This window comes from Sturnira hondurensis, unplaced genomic scaffold (assembly GCF_014824575.4).
Source record: "Sturnira hondurensis isolate 20B ecotype Veracruz unplaced genomic scaffold, ASM1482457v3 Scaffold0011378, whole genome shotgun sequence".
In the NCBI taxonomy this organism is placed as follows: Eukaryota; Metazoa; Chordata; class Mammalia; order Chiroptera; family Phyllostomidae; genus Sturnira; species Sturnira hondurensis.
Genome location: NW_028084009.1, coordinates 4,042,451 through 4,068,890, shown reverse-complemented (window position 1 = coordinate 4,068,890; position 26,440 = coordinate 4,042,451). Strand labels below are relative to the sequence as shown.

Here is a 26,440-nt window from a genome sequence, read left to right as displayed (position 1 = left end):
CTGAAGGAATGGGGGGTGCTGGGTGGCAGGGGGACAAGGGGGAAAACTCAGGACAACTGTAATAGCAGAATCAATAAAATATAATTTAAAAAATAAAATCATATTTTCCTAAAAAAAAAGAAAGAAAGCCCACATTCTATTTCTCTCAATGTTCCAACAATATTTATTGTCTGCTCTTCCAATTAGCCATCACTATAAAGTCATTTTCTCAGTCTACATTTCTGGCTGCGGTTTAAACACATCAGCAGTAAAACACCTCTCTTAACCATGACTAGAAATTGAACATGAAAGGGCTATTTTTTCTTTAATTCTAATAAGAAGCTATAAATTAAATAAGACCAAACTTGTAAAGGGCTGTTTCAAAAATATTAGGTTACTTCATGTACATATACTTTAAGATGAAGCATAAAATGTGACTGTTAATTATTGAGCATTTGTGGGAAGAGAAACAGCCCCTTCCACAGCCAGCTAGCCTAATTAACCAAGAAAGAGAGAGAAGAACCTACAACAAAGAAAAAGAAATAACACGGTTTTTCATAGCAGCATTGTTTCTAGGAAAGTTTGTGCAAATGAGCAAAAATGCGATAAAAGAAAATGTTCATTGGTTATTTTACAAAGAGTGCCCACACTCTTGTCCAAAAGCTTCTGGCAGACATTTTTGTCTCAGTGTAACTGGACGGTTTTTGTTGGATCAAGCCCAGGCGGAATTTTCCTTTTGCAGAGGTGGAAGGAGGGGTCAGGGTGAGCTGGTGTGCATCGGGTGGAATGCAATTTCTCTTTGTGATCAAAGCTATGGTCTTCACTAGCAGGAGTTTTCAACTTACAAAATTTAACAAGAGAAAGTGGGAGGAGGGGCAAGAAGAACCTTCTAGCCAATCATAAACGTTTCTGTAACCACCTTGCTTTAAATCCTTTGTCTGTACTTGCTTCGTATGTGTTGAAGACAAATAGGATGAGACACTGACAACAAAGAGCTTTCCAAAATGCTGGATGCCCTCTCTAGCTTAAAACCCCCCAACAGCTTCCCATCCCTTACAGAAATAGATCAAAATCCTTCCTGCAGCCTATGAGCTCTCAGGATCTAACTCCAGAAAGAGCTCTGGACCGCCGCCCTGCCCACCTGCCTACTTCCACTCACCTGCGGACATGTGCAGTCACTGCCTCTCCCCACGGGAGTCACAGTTTGTTTTATCTTCTCACCTCTGCCCAGGTAATTCCCTCTGCCTAGAACAGTCATTTCCAAAATAAGATGCAGTGAAGTAAAGAAAAAAATATAGTAAAACTTGTATGTACTTCTGTATGCAGCTGGAATAAGTAAGAAAACAGGTTTACTAAAACATGATACTGTAATATATGGGTTAATAGTAGATCCCATGTGTAATGGATAATGAAATATAAAGGTGTTAGCAGTGGCTTTTTCTTAATTAAATGAGTTATGTGATCAGGGAAGTGTGAAGAATATGGGTATAAAACACCCTGTGTGTCTTCCAGTCCCAGCTCAACCCTACTTTGCCTGATTGAGTCCTCTTTATGACACAGTTCTCCAGGCCACCCTTGACCTTCCAGAGCCAGACTGGATGTATCTCTGACGGCTTTTTGCTTCCATTCTTGCCTCTTAACACTCCACTCTCATCACTCCCCACTTACCCCCTCCCACTGCTTCTCAACACACTTAGAGTTCGCCCACCCCCCTCTTCCTGTGCTCTCAGTTCCTACAAGATCTGGCCCCATGTGGGCCTCCAACCTCATATGACTACTTCATGGTTCTCTGGGACCTGGACCACTGGCCTTGTCCGTTTGTCCTGGGTTACCACAGGAAGCCCATTCTGTCCTAAGCTCTTGGCCCGGTTCTGTTACACAGAAAGGCCTCCCACAATTCTGCACGGCCGAGGCCTGCTGGTCACAAGGTCCCACTTTCCCTGNTACCCCCTCCCACTGCTTCTCAACACACTTAGAGTTCGCCCACCCCCCTCTTCCTGTGCTCTCAGTTCCTACAAGATCTGGCCCCATGTGGGCCTCCAACCTCATATGACTACTTCATGGCTCTCTGGGACCTGGACCCACTGGCCTTGTCCGTTTGTCCTGGGTTGCCACAGGAAGCCCGTTCTGTCCTAAGCTCTTGGACCGGTTCTGTTACACAGAAAGGCCTCCCACAATTCTGCATGGCCGAGGCCTGCTGGTCACAAGGTCCCACTTTCCCTGACCACTCAAGGGAATGCAGACACCTGGTCACTCCAGACCCGAGATGCCCATTGTCCACAAGTGGCTTTCGAACCCCTGAAATGTGTCTGGACTAAAATGAAACGTGCTGTCATAAGTAAAAGGCCACATTTTTGAAGACTTAGTACAAAAAGGAATGTGAAATGTCTTATTAATCATTTTTGTATCCTATGTTAAAAGGATAAAAAGTTGGACACATTGGATTAAATAAAGTAGGTTACTATTAATTACACCTATTTCATTTTATTTTTTTAATGTGCCTTCCACAAAATTTCCAACTGCTTACATGGCTCATATGTGCAGCTCGCGATGTATTTCTGCTGGACAGAGTGGCTCTGAAGTCTACCTGACTCTCCCCGGAAGTCTTAGCTCAGCCCAGCACTTCCATTCATGTGCAGTCGATTCCTGGCCCTGGCCCCTCAGGAGCTCACCGAAGGCAGGGCGTCTTCAGGGGTCTTACACTCCACCATCCATGCCATCCAAGCTCCCGGCATAGTGCAAATACCAACAAACACTAGTGAAATGAATGATTTTATAGCACCTTTCCTACTAAGCAAGTATTTACTGAGCACTTGGATGAATTACAAAAAAGTTAACACTGTTTTTTATGGAGAGATTAAGTGAACTACACATGACTAATTTCACAGAAATGGTGGTTCAGACCCTGGACAAGTCCCTGTGACTTCTCCAGCGCTGCACTGTCCCCTACCAGGGCACACACCATAAACCTACAAGCGTTCATCTGTCCCCCGATCAGCACAGCGAACACAGGGACGAGAACTCACTGCCTTTGTTTCTGCGGTGCTAACACATCGTAGGCATTGAATGTGCATGTAGAATGAGTCCTCTGTAACATCACTAAGGGCGATGATAACAATGAACATGACTGACTATTGACCCCATGTGGCAGGCACTGTTCTAAGAGACGGTGGCCGGACTGAGCAAATGGAAGGAGAGAGTTGGGCCAAACTTTCAGAGCAAATCCAGCTAATTTGGGGACCACAATTGACCTTGGTAACTTGCGCACTGCCACTTTTCTGGGTCACTTTGCAAGTGTTTCACCTGATGGGGCAAAATCACATTAAATGTTTCAGGGTCATGGTCCTAGTGAACTGGATAAATTGTACAATCAAACAATTTTGTGTAGGACAATTATATAAAGCAGGGAAGCAGAGGTCATACCTCTTGAAGCTGGTTTATAAAGGTTTGTCTGCGGAAGCTAGCCTCTTGACAGGTTCCAGGTCTTCAGCTACGTGAGGATTTTTCCAGGGAAGAATAAAGCCATCTGCTAACCGTGTCAGTGCGGTTGGTTGTGACACGGAGGTGGAAATACAGAAGGATCGACAGCAATTATCTGGGCTCTGTGAATCCGTATATTGAGTTCGGACTAATGACAGTAGCGTCATTAATAGCCAGAGACATCAGGCAAAGCAGTACACGCACACACGGGGGGTCAGTGAACACTAGTGGCCTGACGAAATGCTGCTCCTCTCCCCCACTGTTCACCCCGAGTCAGGTCCCCTGGCCTCCTTGCTGATCCTCGCACAGGCCCAATACACACAGCCTTGGACCATTTGCCCTTTTATACCCCTTTCATTCTGCCTGGAACCCTCCTCACGGGTCCACATGGCTTCACACCCTTCCTTTGCGTCCTTGCATAAAAGTACACGCAGGTGAGATGACTATGTACGGTGACGGGTGGGCACTGGAAATCGGGGCCAAACACTTTGGAAAGTGCATGACTGTCCAACCCCTATGCTGCACACCTGAAACGAATACGAAATAATGTCGAAAGTCGACTGTAAATGAAAAGTTCCTTAAATGCAAAAAAAAGTATATGTGGGAAAAATGAGGCACATGCATAAAATATGTGTAAACATATCTGCATACATGCATGTGTAATGTTGGTACATGCCTGAAACAGTGAAAAAGTATATAAATAACTGTAATACTGAGTGTCTATTTGAATAATATTAGGATGGCTCTGGGAAGAGGAATGAAAGAATCTTTGCTGTGCACCCTAGTTTACTATTATCCATTGAATTTTGAGCCATGCGAATATCTGTAAAATTTTTTAAATCAGATAGCATAAAAACATTACAGCAATACAAAATTACTGATTGACTGCCCTTATCATGAATATATATGCCGGCTTATTTTGATTCATCAGTTATCTGTTAGTAGCCAGTACTCAGTAAAAAAGGTGCTGAACAATGCGTATATGGAATACATAAACCCGCAAACGAATGGAAGTGTAGGAAATAGCTGAAACTATAAGAATAATTAAGTTTCAGGTTTAGTGATTATTACGCAGGTCCCGATGGCTAATGTGGTCTGACACTGCTCTGCAGATATCACTAAGAGCCAGAGGACAGAAGGGACACACGCTCTCTTTATTAACTTTCCCAGCTTTGAGGTAGGTACAGCAGGCTTGACCAACACAGCGAGTATAATTAGTCAAGGACATAAGCCACAAAACCAAATTCCAGGCTCTCCACTCTTAGTAAGTACAGAGCGAGTCAACTGCATTCAAGCATTACCCGAGGAACTAAAATTTGCTCAAAACTCAGAAACAGATACCACGGGTCCTCTTCCCCCCTTCGGAACAAATGAAACCACACGCTCACTGGAGTCATCCGGCAGCACTGATTAATGTGCTGAAGACAGCCCCGCTCGCCGCTGCAAAGAGCATATTTAATTTTCTCTGGTTGTAATGAAATTTCTAAATTATTTCAAGAATTTACAGAGGGTCTAAATCATGGTAGTCACAAAATATTGTGTATATCTTCGTGCTAAGGGCTGAAATACACTGAAGACTGTAGGTATAACTTTGTTTTATTGCTTAGTTTGGGATCTGAAGCCAGACTCTGGGCCACAAAACAAACAGAACCCGGCTTCCTCTGTGACACGAGGCCAGCTTCTCATCTGAAACACTGGTCTTGGCCCCGCGGACCTCGCTGACAATGCCGTAAATTGTCACGGCCCTCGGGGAAGTTAACTCAAGATGCGTAGCAAGGGTCATAAAAATATTCAAACTCTCTAGCCTAATAATCCCATCCATTGCTAGGGATCAATCCAAAATACTGTCAACCTTATAAGCCAGAGCGTTATTTGAAATTAAAAACAACTTCATTGGTTTAACTGTCAAGTAAATCACGGGCCTAGTCAGTGGAGGAGCATCACAGACTTCAAGAAAATTATGGCTTTAAAAATTCTGTAGCCATTTGAGAAAATGTTTACAACATCACACAATACATTTTCAACAAGAGATGTGACATAGTAAATACGTAGTAGAGAGCATGTGAAATTTTAGACAGGTAGAGAAAAATGGAAAGCGGTATACTAAAATACACATTATTAGCATCAGTATGGTCTTTGCTGTTTTCTGGGTCCAGCGTTCAAATTTAGTGTGCCATCTTAAATGAGATACTCCCCGTTATTCAAATCGTTCTAAAGAGTCTATTTCTTGAACCTAGCTTTATTCTATGAGCCTATTTTCTGAAAGGCAACCCTACAGTAGGAATTCAAGGTATTTTCGGGGGACCTGATAAAGCAGCTTATGATAATATCAGAGGAGGCCACCCTACCGTTGTAATTCAAGATGTCCAGTTAGTCCTGTTACCAACATGCAAATTACAAGGACTAGAGTCAGGGACCTGCATGAGCACAAGAGAGACAGAGCAGAGAAGGACTCTGAACACCCCTCCGGTTCATAGCATCACAGTCTTGGGTCGATCCTGCATCTTCTCCAAGCTCCAACCCTCTCATCTATGAAAATAAGGGCCATGATGGTCCATCACAGGGGAGTGAGTCAGAATCAAACCCAGAGTTAACTATTCTGCTCTACGGCCACTTAGTCAGGTGCTGTGGCTCACCACAGACACACAGGTGTCTGGTTTGTGAATGACTCACTCTCTCTGTGCCTTCATGTTACTAATGTACTTGGTCCTTTTGAATTGGCCAAGGAGGCAACAGAAGTGGTTACCCCCACTCGGCCATCATTCCACTGAGGTTGGCTCCAAAGGACCACAGTAACTGCGGCAGAGGCAGACTGTCCCTAGAAGCGGTCTGTGTATAGCACCTGATCCCACACACATTCCGGTCCATGCACCGCAGAGACTCCTGCGTCTGTAGGCACCAGTGTCGATGTGCGTACAAGAATTAGCATGGACGTTGGTACCCACAGAGCAAATTCTCCTCTGTCCTTCACCATTCCTGTGGTTCTGGACACCTTCTAACTGCTGGGCCTAAATTGTTGAGGCTCCTGAAACTTTAAATGACACTAATAACATGTGCCTTAGAAAACTGAGATGGCCTGTAAGAATCCTTACCCTCCCCCCAAAGGGTGGAGTCAATCAGTGACTAAATGTTGTCCCGAGAGTTCAATGAAGAATGAATTGGATGTGCTCAAGGTTTGTCTCACTTAAACGTGTGGCCTTGGCCAAGTCACATCTCTGCTTTGATTCTCACTTTCTTTATCCACAACATGAGGTCACTCACAGTAACTAATCCCCCTCTGAATGTATATAGTGCTTTGCCTAATGGCACCAGCTACTAAATGCCCTACTGTGATTCACCCAGACTCGGTATTCTGATTCACAGAGCCCGGATAATTGCCGTCGATCCTTCTATATTCCCACCCCCACATCACAACTAACCGCACCGACATGGTCAGCAGATGGCTTTACTCATCCACGGAAAAATCCTCACGCAGCTGAAGAGATGGAACCTGTCAAATGCTAGCTTTTGCAGATAAACCTTTACAAACCAGCTTCAAGAGGTATGACCTCTCCTTTTCCACTTTATATAATTGTCCTACACGAAAAAGGTTGATTGTACAGTTTATACAGGTCACTAGGACCATGACCCTGAAACATTTAATGTGATTTCTGCTCCATCCAGGAATATACCAGCCCTTGCAAAGGGACACAGAAAAACCACCGGCTTGATTTGCTTTGAAAATTTGACCCAGCCTCCCTCTGCCATTTGCTAATCTGACCACCGTCTCTCGTGACTGAAACTTCCACATTTAACTCTTTGAGCATATAAATCCACAACCCATCTTTCTCTCTTGACAAGCTGGAACTGCTGCCGCTTCCCTGATAAACTTAATATGATATGTACACCCTGGCTGGCATAGCTCAGTGGATTGAGCATGGGCCTGCGAACCACACGATCGCGGTTCGATTCCCAGGCAGGGCACATGCCTGGGTTGCAGGCCAGTTCCCAGCAGAGGACTCACAAGAGGCAACCACACATTGATACTTCTCTCCTTCCCTTCCCCTCTAAAGACAAATAAGTAAAATCTTTTTTAAAAAGTTTAAAAAAATATGATACGTACAAAGACCATCCCATCCTCTAACTTACAACAGGGAGAGAGACGTGTTGCTAACACCCTGAGCTCTCAATGTTCTTAATCAAAACAACATCAGTGACCAGAGAGGAGAGGGGAGGGAATTTCAGGGGAAAAGGGAAGGGTTTGCAGAAACAAGTATGAAGGACACATGGACAAAAACTGGGGGTGGGGTGGGGTGGGGGATGGGAGGGAGGTGGAGAGGGATGGCGGAGTGGGCTGGGATGGGGGTAAAAGGCAGAAAACTGTACTTCAACAATTAAAATTTGAAAAAATAATGGTCACTCAAGGAAAATGTATTTCGTTCTAGGACAATGTTTTCGAGAACGTATCATGATTTTGCTAAGATGCACCTGCCATGTACCTCTGCTACAAAGGTGAAGGGATAAGTGGACGAACAGTTTATAGATGGAGGCCCGTGACCTGCTGCTCTCCTAAGTCCCAACGGATACGCAGGAAAGATGGGTGACATAACTGGACCATGTTTTTCAGGAAGACACGATGTACAAGCATAACCCTTGTCATACAGAGAATGGATTTTCAACTTTTATCTCCCAAGTGCTGTTCTTTCTCTGTAGCCAATTAGGGTCATATTTTTTTTTGTTTTTGTTTTACAAAATGTATGAATGCTCATTATAAAACAGATAGATAAACAGATACATTAAAAAGCATAAAAATGCAAATGAACCCACACCTTGCCCCACCTCCACCAATCCCACTTCTTAGAAGAAAGCAGTTATTGTATAATAGTTACTACCAGCACCTTCCTCGTTTGCATTTTTCTGTACCCATTCAGAAATATACACACGCACACTTTTACGCCAAAGCGCGTCTTCTTTGCGTCACTTGCTTTTTTCACACTTCACAATACACACCAGGACCCTTCCGAGAGGAGAGAGCAGTGAAGTGACGTAGGCGAGAGCAAATCCCAAGGCTTCCCATCCATCAGGGGGTGACTTTTCACCTCACGACAGACTCCTCCCTTTCCAAGCTGCCCTTTACCAGCCCCGTGATTATGAGTTTGGAAACAGTCAATGAATGCAAGCCTCTTTACACCAGCTGCTGTAGCCCGGGCCACCCATGAGGCAGCTCCCCTGTACTTTGGTTTGCGGTGTTGGCTCACGGGTCCCTTTGTTCCTGATGGCTTCCTGGCTTATGAATCCAGGCGAACAACCAGCCCAGGGCTCCAAATGCAGGAGTCACCTAGAGACTATGAAATGAACCGCCAATTATTTTATTTAATTTTCACACCATCCCTATGACACTGGATCCATAACTATTGACACCGGCTTCACTGAGAAAACAAATTAGGAGAGGCTAAGTGACTTCTCCAAAATCACAGTGTCCATGGCCTAGAAAGACCTGTCTGCCACCTCTCACAGTGGCTTATGCTGTTAGTCACCAGGCTGCCCAGGTCACAACGTAAAACTTAAACGTCTAGGGTGTGAGAACCTTGGAGGAGCCATGACAGTCCCTCCATCAGGAAAATACAGGGATCAGAAAAAGCATATTGAATCTCTAATCACTGTACATTTATTGATTCTGACACTACTTTCTCTTTTTTTTCTGCTTTCAAAACTTGAATGGATATTAATCTTTTCATATGTTACCCTTTACATTTAGTATAATTTTCACTTACATGCCTTTCTAGGTCCAAGGATAGTAAGAAATGTTTTCAATAACCTTTATATTCTCCTTGTTAGTCATTTCTCCCACTTATATACCCATTCTTTGCTCAACTGGCATCTTTAAAAGATAAAATGAAAAGCAGCTAATTTTTAATTCGCTATGCCTAATGCCCATCTCAAACCACAATTACAAATTCCCTGAAATGAATGACCTTAACCTGCAGACGCTGACTCATTATATGAATTAATATTAGAATAATTAGTCTAACAGAAGGATTTCTTCATCTTTGACATATTCAACTTCACCTATCTCTGAAAAATAAGCTTCAAAGTTAAAAACCAGCAAAATGTCCAATCTCCTTCCTACTCACTTTGTCCACTTTATCCTGTGTTCATCTCTCCCCAATGGATTGAACTTTAGAAATCTATTTCTGTAGGATAAAGAACTTTTTCAGTCCCACATACAAAACTGTCGATCTCATTAAAAAGCAGACCAGCAGCCCTGGGAAATGTGCTTCTTTCTAAATCTTTAATCATTATCAAGCATCTACCAATCATTATACCTTCTGTATCTCCATTTATTTGTACAAGTATTCCCCAGAAATTTGCAGCCGTCCACTGAAATCAACAGTTCTGGGGAAAAAAACGAATTGCCCCCTCTCAGAGAGTGGGGTACTGGCTGGCCCGGTGCCCCGTTCAGGATTAAAGTGGAATCAAATCCGAAACGTCTCGTCTCCCTCTGGCTGTAACAAGCTATCCCATAATCCCGCCATGGTCAGTGTGAACAGGTACTCGGGGGAAAGAACTTGTCATTGGGCCTTTCAAGCAAAAACAGCTAAAGCAATATGCACATAAATCTTGCCGACTGTTTACTTGGAGAAAAACATGGTTAATACTAATAATTTACCAACTACAAATTCAATGTCATGAACCGGTTGAGGTATTTCCTTAATTCTGTCATGAGATGGATCTATTCAAGAGACGGCGGCATTGTGACAACATGGTAAATGAAATAAGCCACCAAACTTCCATTTTACGAAAGTTAAACTAGAGAACTATTTTAGTTTTGAGGACACTGGGTAAAATACAGGGGAAACCAGGGCTGACAAGCCAAAAAAAACCTCTTTCTGCAAAAGGCAAAGGCCGCAGATCTGCAATTACAAATCAGGTTGTCTCGAGTCGAATTTCCCAGGGAGTGGATTCTAAGAAGGAGCCTGGCATTCAGTGGGGAAATGTGGGGCGCAACAGCGAGGGTGGAGCACGGGGCGGGGGTGGTGGGGCAGGTCGGCTGTAAGGCACTCTCAGCATTGCCCTGAGGCCCCCCCACCCCCTGCAGGACCTGGGACGCCTGCAGAGTTGTCCCATACAGAGGCAGTCACTGCGGGCAGGCCGTGCCACAGGGTGGGGCTAGGCTTTAGCCAGGTAGCTGTCCTCAGCAGCAGCTGGGGGGCCGTGCCACAGGGTGGGGCTAGGCTTTAGCCAGGTAGCTGTCCTCAGCAGCAGCTGGGGGCTCGGGTGCAAGATGTCACCTACCTACCGGACCCCTGTCACTCTGGCTGCGGGGAGGGAGGGAGCTGCAGGCCCGGAACAGTGGGGAGGGGACCTGGGAGGCTCCAGTGCCCACCATGCAGGTCTAGTCCAATTCCCGTCAACCTTTCCACAGGGAGGCTAAAAGGTCAGGCCCCCAGGAAAGGTTAAATAATCCCAGATGATGATGACGGGACAAAATTAGGGTCCTGCTCAGGTATCTAAGTGGGATATTGACAGGGACTGGGGGGGGTGGGTATGGACTGTTCAGCCCTCCTTTCCCAGAAGCTCTACTGATCAGTGAGGCAGAACAATAAAGGTAAGAGCTGGGAGGAATTCATTGATTCATTCATTCATTCATTCAACTAAGAGTTATTAATCTCCCACCATACGGGAAGAGCACGAAGCAAGCCAAGAACAACCTGAGCCCCTGTGGAGCTCACAGACTAGTGAGGGTAAAACCATCAAAACTTTACTCTCAGAACGTATTATTTAAAACAGCCATGAGCGTTATAAAGAAACACAGGGCAGGACTATCCAACTCTCTCCAATGCTGGAAATCGTCTATATCGATGCTGCCCAAAATGGCAGCTACTAAGGAAAGGTGGCTATTGAATGCTGGAAATACAGCCAGTGTAACTGAGGAACTGGACTGTTTGTTTTCTATTTCAATTTAACTAAATTCGGCGGTCTACATGTGGCACGTGACTCCTCCCCGCTTTACAGGGGGATGGTGTCGGGGCAGCATCTCGGGGACAGTGACAACCCAGCTGGGCTTTGCTGGGTGAGAAGGAAGCAGAAGAAAGAGGAAGGCATGAAAAGGCACGTGGAAAGCCCGAGACAAAGGGAAGCGCTGGGCCGACCGAGGAACTAAAGGGACTCTGTTTGGCTTGGGCACTGATCTGTGGGCGCAGCGACCAGCGCACTGATTTGGGGGTTCCCTGGTTCCAACAGTGACTTGGGCGGCGTGTCTTGAAGACACTGCGGAACGTTTCTGTGTAAGGGGAAGGCATTAGGGGGCTTTAAAGAAGAGAGAGGACAGGGTTGGGTTTGAGGATTTCAGATGACCAATGTGCTCCAAACAGAATAGATTTGGAAGTAGGGGACTGAGCCAGGAAACAGAGGCAGGAGATCACCCCGAAAGGCCGGTCTCTCTCTCTCTCACACACATGCACACACACACACACTGTGTACACTTATGCAGTAACATCTCTACACAAATACGCAAGAATCTGCTTGAATGGCTATGCCTGGGGAATAAGACAAGTCTGAGGTAGGAGGGAAGTTTCCTCTTCATTGCCTCCTTTTTTTGTTTGATTTTTGGATTTTTAAATTTCTTCACCATGTGCATGTAAGGCAAAGAACTTGTTAAAAAGAACTGGGGGTATCTGTGTGTGTGTGCGTGTGTCTGTGTGTGTAGCCATGTTTTTTTGTAGGTAGTGTGGGCCTTTTTTTGTTGTTTGGTTTCTTTTTCTTTCCCTAGAAACTCAATTCTGCCTTTGGAAATCCAAAGTAATGAGTCTAAAAAGCCATCTGTTCTTGTTTGGGGTCTGACACAAGTCACCGCATCAGCGCGGAATCCAAAGTTTTCTCTGCCATTTGCCACTCGGGAGGCCAATGGTAGGGCACAGAGGAGACCCACCTGGGACTAAAGAGACTATTTTGCGCGCTTGGCAAGCTTCTCACATCCACAGTCACACGTTGGGCTCAGAGGCAGCCAGGTGGTGAGGAGGGAGGTCAGACATTTCCAACTCCACTCTGCCACCACAGAAGCTGAGGTGTGAGGGGTTCAGGGACACGCTCTGGTCACAGCAGATGGCCAGCAGCAGGCCTGGGGGACAATCAGGCCCTTCTCATTCCAGCCAGGTTTCTCTTGCCCACATGTTTGGCCCAGCCCAAGGACTGCAGTGGGGATAATGCAGAGGGCCGCAAACAAAAATCACACAAAGGATTTCCACCAAACTCTTGGCATTTTATGGGGTTTCTGAATATGTACACACATGATACTCAAGCTAAGGTTAGTGCCTGGCTCATAATTTCGTATGCAATACGTTATCTCGAGGTTTCATTCTGTTATTTAAATGTTAATTGAGCACTTACTATGTACCCAGGCACGATTCTAGCCACTGAAGAGAATTCAGCTGTGACAAATGACAACAAAAACAGAAAAGGAATTTATGCTCTCAATGATCAGAGGAGAGTAAAAAAAAATAAAGAACGAAAGAACTGAAAGAACCATTATAGTGGTGAGGAATGAGTTTGAATGAAACAAAAAGGGGGATGAAACAAGCCACCTGTACCAGGGTGGTCAGGGTCTGGGGAGGCGACCTTGGAGCTGGTAACTGAGCTGAGGGCCAGCCACGGAAGAGCATTAAAGATGAAGGGAAGAGTCAAGTGCAAAAGATGTGAATGAAAAAGCAGTTGTCCTGTCAGGGTCAGGAGCTAGAGTAGCCGAAGCTTATGGGGTAAGGAAGAGTGTGGGAGCCCGCCAGGCCGCAGGGGACCAAGGACAGAGCCCCCACTGTGAAAATGGTGGAGGGACTTGGTTTCTGGTCCCTGGAGCTGGCGGGTATCTTGACATCTTCCGGACCTTCTCCTTCTCAGACTTGAAGGAAAGAACAAGATCTTGGCATATGCGTCATGTTCCAAGGAAGTGATAGTAATGAGGACACTGTTATCTTTGGGCTCATGTTCTCAGGATATGAGAACATCTTGCCCTCTTGATAGCCTTCGGGAGTGTACAAACTTTTGTAAAACAGCACTGTTCTCAGGCCACTGCAGTTCTGCATATAAGCCAGCAGTTCCTTGAATAAATTTGCCATTTGCCAGCAGAGCACTTGGACCTCTCCATTCTTTTAATTAATTAAGTCCATCGCCTCACCTCGCGACCACCCTTGCTGCCGCGGGCGGCAGCAGAAGAGTGGGGCTCAAGACTCGAACTGAGCAAGGCCTCGTGGTTCTTAACGTCCAGAAGTACCCTAACTGGGATCTTCAGGAATTGCATCCAGCCAGCAGTTACTAGATCAATATTTCCCTCTCCCAGCTACACCGACCTGCAGCATCTTACAAGGCTGGCCAAGCTGATAAAAATATTGGTTGGGCTACACTAGTCAGTATGTATTTATTAGTGTCCAATACATATATCTTTTTTAACCTAACATATGTTGCTCAAATTTTCAATATTATCATTTTATTTTTAGGAAAAAAATAATAGTCACAGTTAACATAGGATTTATCATATCTTCTAGATCAACGATTTCTATATAGTATTTCCAAGCAAAGTGGTTCTTTTAAGAAAGTAAATAACCTTCTAGGAGTTTCCGAATCCTTAATNCCGACCTGCAGCATCTTACAAGGCTGGCCAAGCTGATAAAAATATTGGTTGGGCTACACTAGTCAGTATGTATTTATTAGTGTCCAATACATATATCTTTTTTAACCTAACATATGTTGCTCAAATTTTCAATATTATCATTTTATTTTTAGGAAAAAAATAATAGTCACAGTTAACATAGGATTTATCGTATCTTCTAGATCAACAATTTCTATATAGCATTTCCAAGCAAAGTGGTTCTTTTAAGAAAGTAAATAACCTTCTAGGAGTTTCCGAATCCTTAATAACTACTTTTAAGTTGAGTAAATATCATTCTCAAAACAAAATAAAGAAAAGACTGAGGACTAAAAAGATGCTAATTATAAAATAGCCAAGAACTCAGTCTCACACGTGAGAAAATCTATATAGAAAGGGTCCATTTCTCGTTTACTAGGTTAGCAAGACCTTAAGCTCTCAAAGCTCACGTTTCCATGATGAGAGGATGCAGGCGTTCTCAGAGGTCCTGGGTGAAGAACACCCTCCCTGCACGGGAGTGCACGCTGGGCGGTGACCCCACTTCTGGGGACTTATTCAGTCTCACCAGCTGGGTGAAATGGCAAGTGATCAGCAAGGGGAACAGAAAAGAATGACCCAGATGTTCCAGAAAAGAGAGAGCTCGAAGTCAAATTCAGGTTCTGCTGCGTATCAGCTGTGTGACTTGGACAAAAAAAAAAACTTAGTGACTCAGTTTTGGGATCTGTAAAGTGGGTATAAGAACAGCTCATGCACATATTTAATAATAAAAAAGAAAGGAAAGGCGAGAGAATGAATAAATAAGCAATTAATTATATGACATCTGGTCTACCCACACACTGAATGCCATCTTATCATTGAAAAGCATGGTAGGTTGTTAAATAAGAAAACCACGGGACAGAAGAGTATGTAATTTTACATTATGTGCACACACACTCATACACAGGGCACTCACACACAAAACTTTCAGTTCATAGGCTAATTTCTGGAAGACATCATTCACAGTGGTTACTTCCAGGGAACGAAACAAGGTGGACAAAGATGAACCAAAATCTTATCGCTCTATGTATAAACCATGAACCTTCAGATTTTGTACCAAGTGTACATATGGCCTAGTCCCAAAGGCATCAAATAAAATTTATTTTTAAGGAGGTCAATCAAAACCTTCAACATTATTTGCTGTATTCCCCAATACTGAATTTGCAGGTTTCATACCAATGCAAAATTCTAGAACATTCTACCACTCGGGAATAGAATGGTCTACTTTTTGTTGTTGTACAACAAAATCAGCTGGACACAAGCAGTTGTCTATTTGTCCTCTTGCATTGGACTATCCCCTTGTGTTATTCTGACCCGCAGTAAAAGCATTCATTCATTCAATCAGCAAATACTAAGCACTGAACTGTGAGCTAAAAGCTGAGATACAGCAGTGAACAAGCTAGCCAAGGTCTTGGGTCTCATAGAACTTAGCATCCTTTGGGGGGGGTGGTGGGAACAGAAGCAAAAAAAAAAAAAGACTATGAAGAAAAATATCTGGCACAAAAATAAGAAAATTAATTTCAAAGGTCCTACATATACTGTGATATTAGAATGAGGTTCTGGTGGGGTGTAAGGAGAAGACCTTAGGTGTGGCAGTCAGGACAGGTCATTTTGAAGCCGGAAGTAAAAAGCTCAAATCTGGATACAAAAGGAAACCACCAGCTAGGAGAAAATCAGAGAGGAGAGAGAGCCAATGGCTGGAGACCTCCCCAGCGGCAAAGTCTCTAGAGAAACACGTCTTTCAGATCTCGCTTCAACACTGCACTTTGCCTATGAATTAAGACCAGACCAGTGTCAGAACATCTAGCTTTGGGGCCACTGGTTGGTGAATTACAATCCATGCTCAAATGCGGTTCTTTTGCAAATGAGCCCAAATATCTGCATGTCGGCAGATACCAACCTGACAACCGGAAGAAATTGTTCACGTGAAGAGTCCATTTTGCTAGGGGATTCACAAGATATGATTTCTTAAATGCATTCTAAATAAATTTATTGTATGGAGCTAATGGGTGGCATTAAGATAATGAAATGCATTTTAAGAATTCAATTGCTTTCCTAAACAGCGAAACTTATGTTAAGTAAAAGCTGTGAATTGAAAGCAGTGTTTTAATTTATTTCAGTGAGTCCATTCACAAGACAGGCTAATTTCTCTTTCTATTAACCACTGAAGCACTCACAGTATATATAAATGAAGGGAAGATAACATAAAGATTTAGGCAAATTTGAGATAAGTTTCGAGTCTGGGGGCTGGGAAGTGCCGTAAACATATTCCCTATCATGACATCGGATGGAAGCCCCTTAAAAGGATGGTATTGAATACATAGAATATTTTTTCTTAGGGCCCATATATCTGAAAAAGATTAATATGCAGAATATATGTTTTTTAAAAGCTCTCGAAATTCAACAGTTAAAAAGCAATCCAATAGAAAATGGGCAGAAACCATGAACAGGCATTTGACCAAAATGTAAATACGGGTGGCAAATAAGCCTGTGAAAGATGCTCCACATCACTACCCAGGAGGGGCCTGCAGATAACACCACAAGGAGGTATCAATACACACACCTCAGAATGTCTAAAAGGAAGAACAGTAACAATACCAAAAATTGGTGATGCCCAGTTCTGGCAAGGACACAGAGAAGGTGGACCACTCACACGCTGCAGGTGTGAATGTGACAAACAGTTTCCACTCTGAAAAACAGCCTGATGGTCTCTTAAAAAAAAAAAAACAGACAAGCAACTGCCAATATAATCCACCAACTGCTCTCCCCGGCATTTCCCCAGAGGACTTACTGACCAAAGGGAAGGTCTTGTTCAAACCACGGGGAGAAATTGCGGAGGAAGGAGGTGACAGTTGGAACAGAAAAGGATTCTAAAGCTTTGGCGGTGAGTGGAGACCACAGCGCGATCATCCGTTCCCAGGCCTTTGCGGGGCTGCACTCACAGGGAGCTGGGCGAGTCCTGTCTTCAGGTTCACGGTCCAGGTCCTTCCTTGGGCAGGAGGGCACCAGCTGGCACAAATGCAGTGGGGCCACTACACATGTCTCATTAGCACTTTAGGTCTCCACCCGGAGGGGGTGTTTTTTACTATTACAAAGAGCAAAGGTGACTGGAAGGACCACCGTAAGAGCGACTGCTCAAGCATCGTCTGAAGGACTTCCCCGTAGCCTGAATGCATCTTTCTGAGGTTGAACGCACCCCGAGCCCTGCGGTTCTGCTGGTGGGGGGACAGCATGCTGTTCTGCTGACTCTGTGGTCGGATCCAAGCCCCTGTCACCTTCTTGCAAGTTGCCTCCTACCGAGTTGTGAACACTTACATTCACACGGACACCTGTACACAATGTTTATATCAGCATTACTCAGAAGAGCCCCAACCTGGAAGCCACCCCAAATGTCTTCTAACAGATGAATGACTGAACAAATCATGGTATGTCCACACCGTGGAATACTACATAGCACTGAAAAAGGAATGGGCTGCTGGAACTGTGACCGTTCCACGGTGAGGACAAAACACCAGGCCCCAGAAGTTACATAGTGTATGGTTCTATTTACACAATATTCTTGAAATGACAGGATTGTAGAAATGAAAACAGAGTACTGGTCATCAGGGATTTAGGGCTGTGGGAGTGGAGGCAGGAGGAACACCTCCAAGGCGCATGAAGAAGGACACAGTGGAAGGGGGGTGTTCTGTGTCTGCCTGGAGCGAAGTCAGCCTCCTGGCTGGGATACCGTGCTACGTAGGTGGGAAAGATGTCCCCGCTGCAGGACACTGGGTAAAGAACATGAAATATCTCTTTGTATTACTCCTGACAACTGCATTATTACCTAAAATTGTTTTCAACCTTAATTTTGAAAAATGAGACAGTGGTCCCTAGCCTTCTGGACGATGCCAGAGCGTGGGCAGTGAGAGGGCCTCAGCAGGGAAGCCCAGAGCTCTCTAAGAAGCTGATAAAAACTGTGAAGTGTCACCCGAGGAAAATCACCTGCGTCCTCTCCCTGGAGTCCATTTGAGGGACTCCACTCAGGAACATAAAACTCACAGCTCACATTTATGTTCTCTGGGATCCAGGGCATGAACAGAGGCTGAGAACACCAGTAAAAGAAAAAACAGTCCCCAGCCTGCTCTACAAAATCAGCTTCCACATACTCATCCAAAATTTAGCCATCGGCGTTGTAGAAAGCTTATTTGAACGTCGCCATTCACGTATGTCTGTGGTGCTTCTGCACTCACAATTTCATTCCGAAATTCTCAGAGACAGCGGCTGGCCGAGGGGAGGCATCAGAAGCTCCTCCTGCCTTAGAATCTCTAAAGGTTTATTTCCACCCAACTGGAACCAACATCCTAGAGTAAGAGGAAAATCAAATGTGCCTCTCCCCGTCCCACAAACACAGAACAGGGAGAGACCTGCAGATACACTTCACGTGACGACGTGACCTTTTACTAAGACTAGTTCACCCTAAAGCATAGCACACATATTGATCTCGAGTGAACAAGTCCAAAATTAGAGTGTTAATTCCTTGAGGATGTTGACCATAACCCGTCTTATTTAGGGTGATTTATCACAAGCTTCGCACTAGTGGGCACTCCATAAATATTTGATGAATGATTAAAATGAAAGCAAATATATCCCAAATGAGAATTAAATTCTTAAAATACCAAACATAATGACTCCCTGACAAAAATGGCCAAATTGCTTGAAGATAAACATTTCTAGTCATCTAACAAATATAATTAAAAAAACCACATTGGCAGTTTGTGGGGAAAATCATCACATCAGTAATTTGGTTTATGTCTACACACACAGTCCCTAAATTGGCCATTCTTTGCTTAAATGGGTTTTGGGGATGATGATTAAAGGCCGACTTTATGCATAATTAATCACGCCATCCACATGGACCACTGAATGAAGATGACTGAAATACCAGCTGGAAAACACTTCTCACGACAAAACTGGCGAAGTTGATTCAAATTGGGCCCAAATACTGTGTAGTCTTGACTTAGGCTTCTATACACAGTCCCTACATTTCATGACTGGCGAAGTTACCCCCAAAGTCTCTTTCTCTTCAGGAGAAAAACCACAGTTGATACATCTTACTGAATGGCTGTGTGTGTGTATATACTTCTGTGCTGATGGTATATAATAACATTATTCTAGTTCTATGATTTTCTATGATGTGATGACTGTAACTTTCTCATGGTCTCCTAAAACATGCCGACTCCTGATCACCTCTAAACCCAAAAGCCCTAAGTGAAATCACGGAGCCTCTTTGTAGCTGAAACAGAGAAACAAATGGTAAGAAAATGCATCTTCCTAATAACTGGCCATTTACTGACCAATTCTTCAAGTCCGTTCTCTGCCACCCAGAAAGAACTGCCCCCTTCCCCGCCCTGCCCCCTGCTCCCCCTCACCCCGGCAAGTGAACAGAAATAATCTCCTAGTCAACGGGCTCACTCAGAGCAAAGCCAATGGAGATGATCGCTTTCTGGTCTTGATGCCTTTGCCATTTATCTTCAGGGAGCACGAGAAATCTTCCCGTGACAAATATCCCCGTATCTAGCACCCGTGCCAAGCCATATTTGTGCTTGCCCTTTCATTGTCTCATGTATATTAAGTTTGTTTTCCCAGCAAGTTCTTTGGGGATGAGAGCTAGCGCAGGAGGGGCACCTATGTGTCCCCCTCTCCTGGAGTTGGGGGGCAGTTACGAGTGAGAGCAGCCATAAACATTCATTGGGTTTCCACGTATCAAGCACCGTGGTCAGCCTTCCTACAAATGTGATCTATGAGGTGGGTATTCCGAGTCTCCCTACGTTTACCGAAGACGGAGGCTTACAAATACGTGAATAACTCATCAAAAGTCACATGACCGGTTGCTGAATTGAGATTTTAACACGGTCTCAGGTCAAAGAATATGCTTTGAAACTAGTCCGTGGTGATGGGTTTGTGCATTCCTTGCTCTTCACCATGTGCCGGCTCTGTGCTTGAGGGTTCAGCTCTACTGTAAATAAAAGATAGAGAGTTCCCAGCCTTCACGGAGCCTCACAGGCTATTTGGGGGACGCAGACAATCAACAAATAAAACATACAGATATGTAGGGGGTGATACGTCTAGAGAGAAAAAAAGAAAGGGATATAGGGGGAGGGGGAGTAAAAATAGGGTGTCTGGAAGGCTTCACGGAGAAGGTGGCATTTGAGGAGCGTCTGAAGGAGGTGAGGGAGGGAGCCAGGAGGAGGCAGCTGGGGGGCACCTTTCCAAGGCCAAGGAACAGCAGTAGCAAAGGACCAAGTTAGCACAGGACCTCGGAGCCCCCTGTAAATATTTTACTCCGAATTGCATGGGCCGGGGAGACAGGTTGGGAGGTTGTTGCGCTATTACAGAGAGGGGTGACGGCACTTGGCCAGGGCGGAACAAGGAATGTAGAAGAGAGAGTCGGATTCTACGTGTGTTTCAGAGACAGAACCCCCAAAAGTCTCCTGATGAATGATTTGCGATTGAGAGAACAGGGAGGAGAGAGACAGGGCAGGGAGCTTGGCTGGCTGGCTGGCTGGCTCGATTTTTCTCAGGGCAACTAAAACGTTGGGACCTCTAGTGGCTGAGATGCAGACTCCTGTGGACGCTGGATAAACAATCAAGGGTTAGGAAGCGTCACGTGTGAAGCGTCCCTTAGACAGCCCGAGGGCGAAGGGCCAGACAGGAGACCAGGGCCTCGGTAGATGGGGGTCGAGGGACGTCACTCGCAGGTGGGGCCGTCGAGGCGAGGGACTGCACGCAGATAAAAAGCCTGAATTTCAACTCTGAGGTCTGGATTTTGGACAAGCCATAGCAAGTATTGATTGGGACATTCTCTCTGTCCGTAAAGGAAGAAGCCAAGCGAGGATAAAACGCGCCATCTAAGCCACAAGCCGGGTCAGGTTAATGGGGCGCAAATTGCCTGACTCTCCACCACCTTGGGATACAATTCTAGGTCCGTTTGTGGATCAGCCAAGTACTTGTAGACAGCTGCTCCTTCTCCCACCCCACCGCCCCTCCCCCAAATAGTAACATGGACATTCCTGAACGAACCCTGTACCAGGGCACAGCCTGAGACTTCCATGAACCGGCGAGGAGTAAGCTGGAGGATGAAGATGTGAAGACACTGAGACTTTTGAGTTACAGGAGTTGAATGTTATTAAGCTTTTAGGTGTTTGAAGAAAAAAGTCAACGCGTACTTGATTGCTTAATCACGTAAACTGTTCAGGAGCTCAGCTAAAGGTCAGCACTCAGCCACCGCCCGTCTGAATGGGGATGGTCTTCGAATGTTTCCTCTCTCGTTACAACAAAATCGCTTAAGTGTATACGATTTGTAAAAGCGTCATCCAATGAGAATGTCTCCAGCTGCATAAACATTCCACACTTCAGAACATAAAAATAAAGGAATCAATAATCCCTCTACCCTTCCACTGATTCTAACTCCTCTCTGATTACACCAGAGATGATCCAGTCAGCATTGATGCTGCGTGCTTTCATTGCATTTCCATAGGTAGTATCTGATTTAACGCTCCCAACGTAACTAATGTCCATTGTACAGATTTGAAAACTGAGGCCAAGAAAGGTCAAGGGTCATAGCGCTAACAAGTCATAGCAACAGAATTCATGCTCTCCTCTTTTTCCAAATCCAAGGGAGCGTTTCTCAGCACAACAGCTGCTTGCCACAAAATGTTGTTTTCTTGTTTAATTATAAACCCTCCCAAACGTGGTTCTAAGGCACAGACACTTGTCTGGATTCCATTAATAAAACCATTATGTCATATTAGTTCCTAAAGAGGCTTATGAATTGCAGAGTCATCCATTTGCTCTGTAACTCAATGCCTAGTTCAATGAGCACTTACTTGGAACCAGACACTGAGCCCTGCCTCTCTCTGAGACTTACACCTGTGGCGCGCTGTCCCAGGCCACCTGCAGCCCGGAGGAACACCATTCCCACGTCCCACTTTGGACAGAGGGTCCCTGCACTGACCCCGAAGCAGTTTTCCCCTTTATTGGGAAAGCAACATCCATTCAAAACTCCAGTTCGCACTGTTTTCTGGCAACGATACAATTGGTCTCCTTGGTGCGTGTAGACAAATTACAGCGCGAGAACTCTTTTAACAAATTAACTGATGGTGAAACCAACCTCACCAAAGAAGACCAGATTTCTCTGACGATATTTTTGACCTTTTTCTCCCCATGAGCAGTACCCACCACCCAGCCGATGGTCTAGAATCGATCCGAGCGTGAACACTGACAAAATGAACAAATCCTGGGGAAGTGTACTGCTCTCTGGCATCCAAAACACACTAAAATATAAAATGAATGCCAACTATCTTTCCTTTCCTTCTGCCTCAAAGATCTGTCCACAAACATTGGCACACGCAGAGGACCGTACTGTGTCAGCTGCAGTAGTATGGAGAAATAATCTCATTACCATAAGCTAGAAAGTTGTGGTAACTAGTCTTTCAAATACATCACCATGTGTCACAATTTGGCATAAACTCCGATGCTGATGAATAATTCACACTTTGTACATTAATAATGCATGTCCTCTCCCTATGGGAATGCTCCCTAACACAAAATGGATGCCTCTTAACAATCTCCTCAATTGACACGATGGAGTAAGTCTAAAATTGGAATGGTGTATGTGTTTGTTTAATGCTGCCTTTACTATTGTAACACTCTGACTTGCCCATAAGGTTATCAAAAATATAGGTCCTATTAATTCTTGTCCTCTGCATGACAGTCTTTCAGCTCAGTACCCCAACCACAGTTGATCCTGATGATAAGAACATTTGCAAAGCACAAACTGAAATCAAGGAAACTTAGGGCTGAGAGGGATTGATTAGTTCTGCTACATTTCCCCCTAATTATGTAATTATATCGTCACAATAACAGAGAACATAGTTGCTAAAATATGGTAACCAGCAGGGAAAGAAAGAAAGAGAGAGAGAGAGAGAGAGAAAGGAAGAAAGAGAGAAAGGAAGGAAGAGAGAAAGAGAGAGAGAAAGAGAGAGAAGGAGGGGAGAGACCAAAACAAACCAGGCAGGAGTTTTTAATAATTACGGATGCTCCCCATCACCAGGTTTTCCTCCTTAGCCGTTTCCCACGGTAAAATTTCTGTTCGACGTTCAGTAAAATTACCTGGCACACAAAGGAAGTCCAAAGACCGAAGGAGACAAAGGTGCCAGGACCTGTCTGCAGAGAGAGACAGCACTACCCCCCCCCCCCCGCGGGGCTGCCCACATAACNAGCTCCACCCCCCCCCCCCCCGCGGGGCTGCCCACATCACCACTGACGTTCATGGTCATTTCAGACACGACTAAAGTAACTTTCCTCCCCCACCTCTGGCCAAAGGCACACAGCAAACAAACACTTGACAGCACCAACACTCGACACACGGCAAAGAGAAATGAGGTCGTTTGGAATTTTTTTTTAAAAAAGAAATCATTCCAGGATCTTCCCCCTCCCTCAAGGATTCCTTCACGGTCCCTCAAGCCCGGAGAGCAGCAGAATGGGGGCTTTCTGAAATGCCATGGGTGACGAGGAAAGGGGGGAAGAGGGGGAGTTTTGACAGAAGCCACCCCTGTGCCATCGTCTGTCCCCTACAGGTACCCTCAGATTCATTCATTCTTTCCTTTAGCACATCTTTAGGGAAGCACTCGCCCGTGCCAGGGACCCTGTCCCTCCCTGAACAATCTCTCAGCGGGTTCCAGTGTGTATTCCAGCCTCAGAAATCCACCGCCCGGACTAAGGACAGGGGAAAATTGAGATTTGGGCGTCTACCCTCCGCGGGCCTTGCCGGGGGCTACCCACGCCGCCTCTCCCAACACCTGGGGCAGAGGCGGGTCCCTGTGCAGGACCGAGAGTCCAAAGGGGGCAGAAACCTCCCCGGGGGCAGAGGGTCCTCGACCTTGTTCACACCGAGGGTGTCTGCCCTCTTTGTCCGCCAGCTGATCCATCCCCTGGAAAAGTTAAGTTGGCGGCGAGTGGGAAGACGGGCACCGGGGGCATCCGGCAGGCTTCGCGCCCGCCCGGGCTGTCAGCGCTAACTCCCATGGCTACCGGGAAATATTTATTTCGAGTGCATGGGCTCCGGCGGTTCTTGGAGCCAAACACGCGGCCACCATCAGAAAGCCAAGTCCTCCGAGAGACAAAGATAGATCCGCGACATACCTAGACCTGGCCTCTCAGGGGTCAGGGGCAGCCCCCGGAGGTGTGGATTCCGGTGGAGGGAGCCGCCGCGCAATCCCCATTCACCAGCGCGCGGCCCGAGACCTTCTCCTCCCTCCGGAGATGCTGGCTAAGAAGGAAGACAATTGAACCGGCGCACAGAGAAAAGGGGGATTCACACTCACCCCTAGGCGTCTGCTCCGGATCCTCACGTAGCCTTGCTTCACTATGTCATTAAAATTGGAAGCCATCCCGGTCCGCCGGTGACCCCCTCACCCGAGCGCACGCACCCTGAGAGGCGTTGGGGAGGGTGGAGGGCAGGGTCCAGGGAAGGCGTGGGGGCGGGGAGAAAGTTGAAGAGGTGTCGCTGCTTCCGCTGCGGCTCTGCCAGGCTTCAGAAGGCGCGCATCACTTTGCCTGTCCCCCCAACCCTGGAAGTGGGCGGCTTGCAGCCACTTTGGGGGAGCGCAGAGAGCGCAGCGCCGAGGCGAGGCTGGAGCGCCGGCGTCAGCTGACTCATCAGCCAGCCTGCCAGGAGGAGGAGCGGCGGCTGCCCAGGGATCCAGCCCTGCCTCCTCCCAGGCCCGGGAGGAGGAGGAAGAGGAGGGAGGGGGGGTCCAAGAGGAGGAGCCCTGCAGGTCCTTGCACTAGGAGTGGCCACCCACCGGCCGACACACTTGAATGTGCTCTCCCAGGCCCCCCACCCACCTGGCCCGGCCCACCTCCCCAAGTGATTGGACCTCCGGCGTGCTCCCCCGGCGCCCCGGCGCCTCACATACAGCCTGCCGGTGGAACGCTCCTTCTCTACTTGCGCTGCCGGCTTATTTTAGAAGGAGAGGAAATTTCACTTTTTCCCAGCCGCCGCCTACCCCACCTCTGCCTTCAGCACCGTCTCTTCCCTGAGAAGGGATGATTTTTACATCTGTGGTGTGTTTATCTGGGGAGGTGGTGTTGCCATGGTTTGCCTTGACCTTGGCTTGTGAGGGCAGGAGTTTTGCCTTGGCTCCAGCCGCACGCTCCCTCGGGTGTCCTCGGCACCCTGCACCCAGTCCTCGGTGATACCACGTGCCCCGCTTGCATTGTTTGAACCCATCTTGCTCACCGGAACCTAAGTTTCCAGGGGTTAGCCTGGGTTTCGCGCGCACCCCCAAAGGCTGGCCCAGAGCAGGAGCCCCATAAATCCTTAGTGCCACCTCCAAACTTCCCCTGTGCCTTCCGAGGTAGGTCGCGCGCAGTGTAAATAACTACTAGACCCATATTTATGCCTCCAGAGCCTGGCAAGAGCTCATCCTCATCACCATTATGGGACACGGTCTGCAGAATAAATTAAAGGGGGACCAGCCCTTGCACTCACCTGACTGTACTACCTTCCTTGGGTTGGATTTACGGGGCACCAGGGTGCTAATCCTGTTAAAGGAACAATGAGATAGACACCAGCATCCATATTTTACAGACACTGAAACTCAGATGAAGGAAGAGATTCGCCCCAGTCCCACAGGGCTAGGGCTGAAAGGAGGGAACTCTGGCCCGTACCCCCTCCAAACAGCAGGTGACACAGGGGAGGGAGGTGACTCGTTGGTTTCGGAGGAAAAGCTTTCTAATCACGGCACTAGCCCCACAAGCAAGCACAGCATCCGAAATAGGACAAACCCTGGTACCTGGAGGTCACCAAACCAAGGCTGGGTGACCTTTGGTCAGAGCTATTACGAGGAAAATTCATTTAGTTAGTGGACTGTTTCACCTGCTGACCCTTGAAGGCCTCCCTACTCTAAGAGTGTCTCTTTTCTCCCCAGGAACACGAAATTTAGTCACCTTGGGTTTCATGGGTATCAGTTTAAGAAGAGGAAGACCCAAGCATGTGTCACAGGAGAATTGAGAGTAAATCAGGACGAGCAAAAAGCAAGCTCCCTGCCAGGGACGCTCCTTCGGCCACGTCGTAAACCAGCGGCTCAGTCGTCGGGTTGGCATTCGATGCACAGGATGTTTTGAGTTTAAATCTCTCACCCAGAGAGGATGGCATGATGAGAAAAATCATGCAGAGAATTCTTTTTGAAGGCTTAGAACTTAAAAAAAAAATACTGTCCATGCTTGCCACGAAGCAGACCTGTCCACGGGAGGCAGCTGTCCACCCCATCGCTCGTGGCCTAA

The 26,440-nt window shown here is 46.2% G+C and overlaps 1 protein-coding gene across 2 annotated transcripts in view; it reads right to left on the bottom strand.

Moving 5' to 3' along the window:
• Window positions 1-24,841, bottom strand: part of DOK5 (docking protein 5) — a 123,353-nt gene extending 98,512 nt beyond the window's left edge. Inside the window, exon 1 of one of the 2 annotated variants that reach the window (XM_037059941.1) lies at window positions 24,478-24,841. In XM_037059941.1, coding sequence (XP_036915836.1) covers window positions 24,478-24,543 — 66 coding nt within the window. In that variant the 5' untranslated portion in view covers window positions 24,544-24,841. The remainder of the gene's footprint in view (window positions 1-24,477) is intronic. The other variant, XM_037059940.1, reaches the window with a different exon arrangement.
• Window positions 24,842-26,440: the final 1,599 nt, after the last annotated feature.